Genomic DNA, 2,895 nt, shown 5'->3' on the forward strand with positions numbered 1-2,895 from the left:
GTTTAAATGAAGTAAATCTAAGCAATTAAAGGCAACTGTACGGCCTTATAAAATGAGAAAACCCAAAACCGTACAGTCGGCTTTAAAAGGACCCAAGATGAAAAATATGAACAATGTAAATGTGGAAACTAACCGTAATATCTATGACAATACAATTCACGACAAGCAAATATAAAATCAACAACAATCGCTCAATTATAGGATCCTGACTTGAGACTGGCACATACAGAATGTGAAGGGATAAACATATTTGAAGGCTCCAACCCTCCCACAAACCTTGGACTCTGGTGTCAGTCAGTTATTCCTGAATGTATGTCACTTTCCAAACAATTGTATGTATCCAATTTCTTCAATAATCAATTATGATATCAACTACCAAACATATATTTTATACAATTTTCAATACTTTAAATCACATAAAATTGCTATAAGTTCACAAAAAGTACTTCAATTCTACAAAATAAAAAGGAACTATATTTCCTCTTACTTTCAAATATCTCCACTTGTTACTAGCGTGTATGTTTATCCCTTTCGTAAGCAGGTAATATATTAAGATTATTGAATATGCATATTATCCATAGGATAACTTAATTTTTGCCAAGTATGTGCCAGTGTAATCACAAATAATACCAATGTAAAACAATTCAAACGAGAAAACTAACGGCCTTATTTATATAAAAATATGTCTTTTAATCATAAGAAAAATTAAACTTTGCCAGGTATGTACCAAGGATATCACAAATATATCCCGATGACTCATTATGCTTTAAATAAATACATGTTGGAGTCTTGAGTCCATCCTCTTTCCTAATCAGTATTTTACTATTCTGTCCATCTTTTGATATAACTATTATTCTATCAGATTCAACGTCTGCTACAATGATGTTCCCATAAGCATCTGCACAAAGTCCTGCCGGTCTAAATAAATCCTGCTTATATTGCCAGATCTGTTTACCCGATTCATCAATACATGTAATTGTTTTGCCACTAGCGTCACTATAGGTTATTCGTTCATTATGATAGACAACGTTAAAGAAATCTGATTCACACTGAACTTGCATTGACTTCAGTGTTTTTCCATCCAGGTCTATTATATGAATTTCACCACCCTCATGCCCAATCATCCCTACAGCCAGAGTACCATTGAAGAATGATAAACCATGGCATACTTTGTCTAGTTTGATAACTTTGGTTAGTTTTTCCTTCTCCATATTGAAGATCTTAATTGTTTTATCAACAGGAGAACTCAGGGCAATAGTATTCTGATTGATCTGTGTAACACTCCGAGATCCGTCAGGTATTGGTAAAAGTTTTTCATTTTTTCCATCGGCAGTAAGAAGGATAACTTTACCAGCATCTTTCACTACAATTACTCTTTCATCTATCAAACACATAATGCCGCTTATCCATTTACCGACGTTGGTCTTTATCTTAGTCTCAATATTCATTGTCAAGTTGTGTATGTTGGAATGTTCTATTGATTTTACTTGTGCTTTCCTCTTAACTGATGTTTCTCTATTTAAATCTATTTCTGTCTTTACAACCATAACCTCTCCTAAGGACGTTATCGATTCTAATTTACTTAGTATAATTTCTATCTCACCATTTTGTTTCATTCTGATGTCAAATTCTTTGGTCCTTTTATCTTTTTGCAGATTATCAGCATACATTTGAAATTGGTGTACTTGTTGTTCAATCCGATGTACACATAAAAATGATTGAAGTTTCGAGGTATTATGTTCTGTGATGCTATGCAAATTGTTTTTCATCTCTTTTAAGTTTTTCCATTTCCCTTCAATTTCAGAAATGAAATGAGTTGCTTTTAATTTTTCCTGATTCCAAATGGTATCTGTTTCTTGACATAACTTGTTCTCTAGATGATCTAAATGTTTGTTTATTTCCTTTCTAATCTCTTTAATATATTTCTTTATACCTAAATATGTTTGTTCTCCTGTTTTGATATTTGTTGATTTGGTGTTCACTAATTTGTCAAAAAAAAGCAAGATAGAACTAATGTCTGTCTCTGCAGCTTCCTTCGACTTTTCAATATTGGTTGTCCCCACTACACTTGATAAACTTTGTATTTCTATGCATTTTGAATGACTAGTGGACACACATTTATCACAGCAAGGAATTAAATGACTTGGACAGTACAGCTTCAGCTGTTGCTGATGTTTGTCACATTCTGTTTTGATAGCTTGGATGGATCGGTTATGTTTTTTTATATCAATTGTCTGATGCGTATGTGTTCCTTTAGATCTTTTGTGATGGTTCAAACATTTTGAGCATAATCCTTCATCACATGTATAACACCAGATTACAGCTTTATTGTTTACTTTTTGTTTGTGACAAGGTCCACATGGTACAGGTTTATTGGATGCCATGACCTAAAACAAATAAAAACGTTTATCAAGCTTGCGTCACAAAATTCTTATATTTGATCTACATAAACGTTTATATTTACGCCAGACGCACATTTCATCTACAAAAGACTCATCAGTGACGCTCGAATCAGAAAATGTTGAAACAAAAAGGCCAAAATATCAGTAAAACTTAAAAAGAGCTTATTAAACAGAAGAAAGTATAACTAAACATGAATTTTGAACTAGAGATATCCTTACGGGATATATCAAGCTGTACTTCTAAATATGTTTCAGAGCAAATTTCAATAATACTATATCCATGTTTTCATACTAATAATTCACTGCCAAGCTGGTAATACCCTCAGGGACTAATTATTTTGAACCGAATTAATGGTGTTATATAGCCTCGACGAATTCACTACGGTATAAATTAAGGCTTGTAATATTTCCGGATGATGCTATGACTTCTAGGTCATGGTCTATTGATTTTTTTAACTTTTAGACAGTTTATATGTCAAGGCTGTTATTAGGT

The 2,895-nt window shown here is 32.6% G+C and overlaps 1 protein-coding gene across 1 annotated transcript; it reads right to left on the bottom strand.

Moving 5' to 3' along the window:
• Positions 1-689: 689 nt before the first annotated feature.
• LOC139504016 (E3 ubiquitin-protein ligase TRIM71-like) lies at positions 690-2,384 on the bottom strand. The gene has a single exon (XM_071294069.1). It carries the CDS (start codon positions 2,382-2,384, stop codon positions 690-692), a length of 1,695 nt encoding a protein of 564 aa, XP_071150170.1.
• Between the last annotated feature and the right edge of the window lie 511 nt (positions 2,385-2,895).

This window comes from Mytilus edulis, chromosome 14 (assembly GCF_963676685.1).
Source record: "Mytilus edulis chromosome 14, xbMytEdul2.2, whole genome shotgun sequence".
Lineage (NCBI taxonomy): Eukaryota > Metazoa > Mollusca > Bivalvia > Mytilida > Mytilidae > Mytilus > Mytilus edulis.

Coding starts and splice junctions, on each gene's coding strand:
- LOC139504016 (XM_071294069.1), bottom strand. CDS start 2,384: ATGGCATCCAATAAACCTGTACCATGTGGACCTTGTCACAAACAAAAA.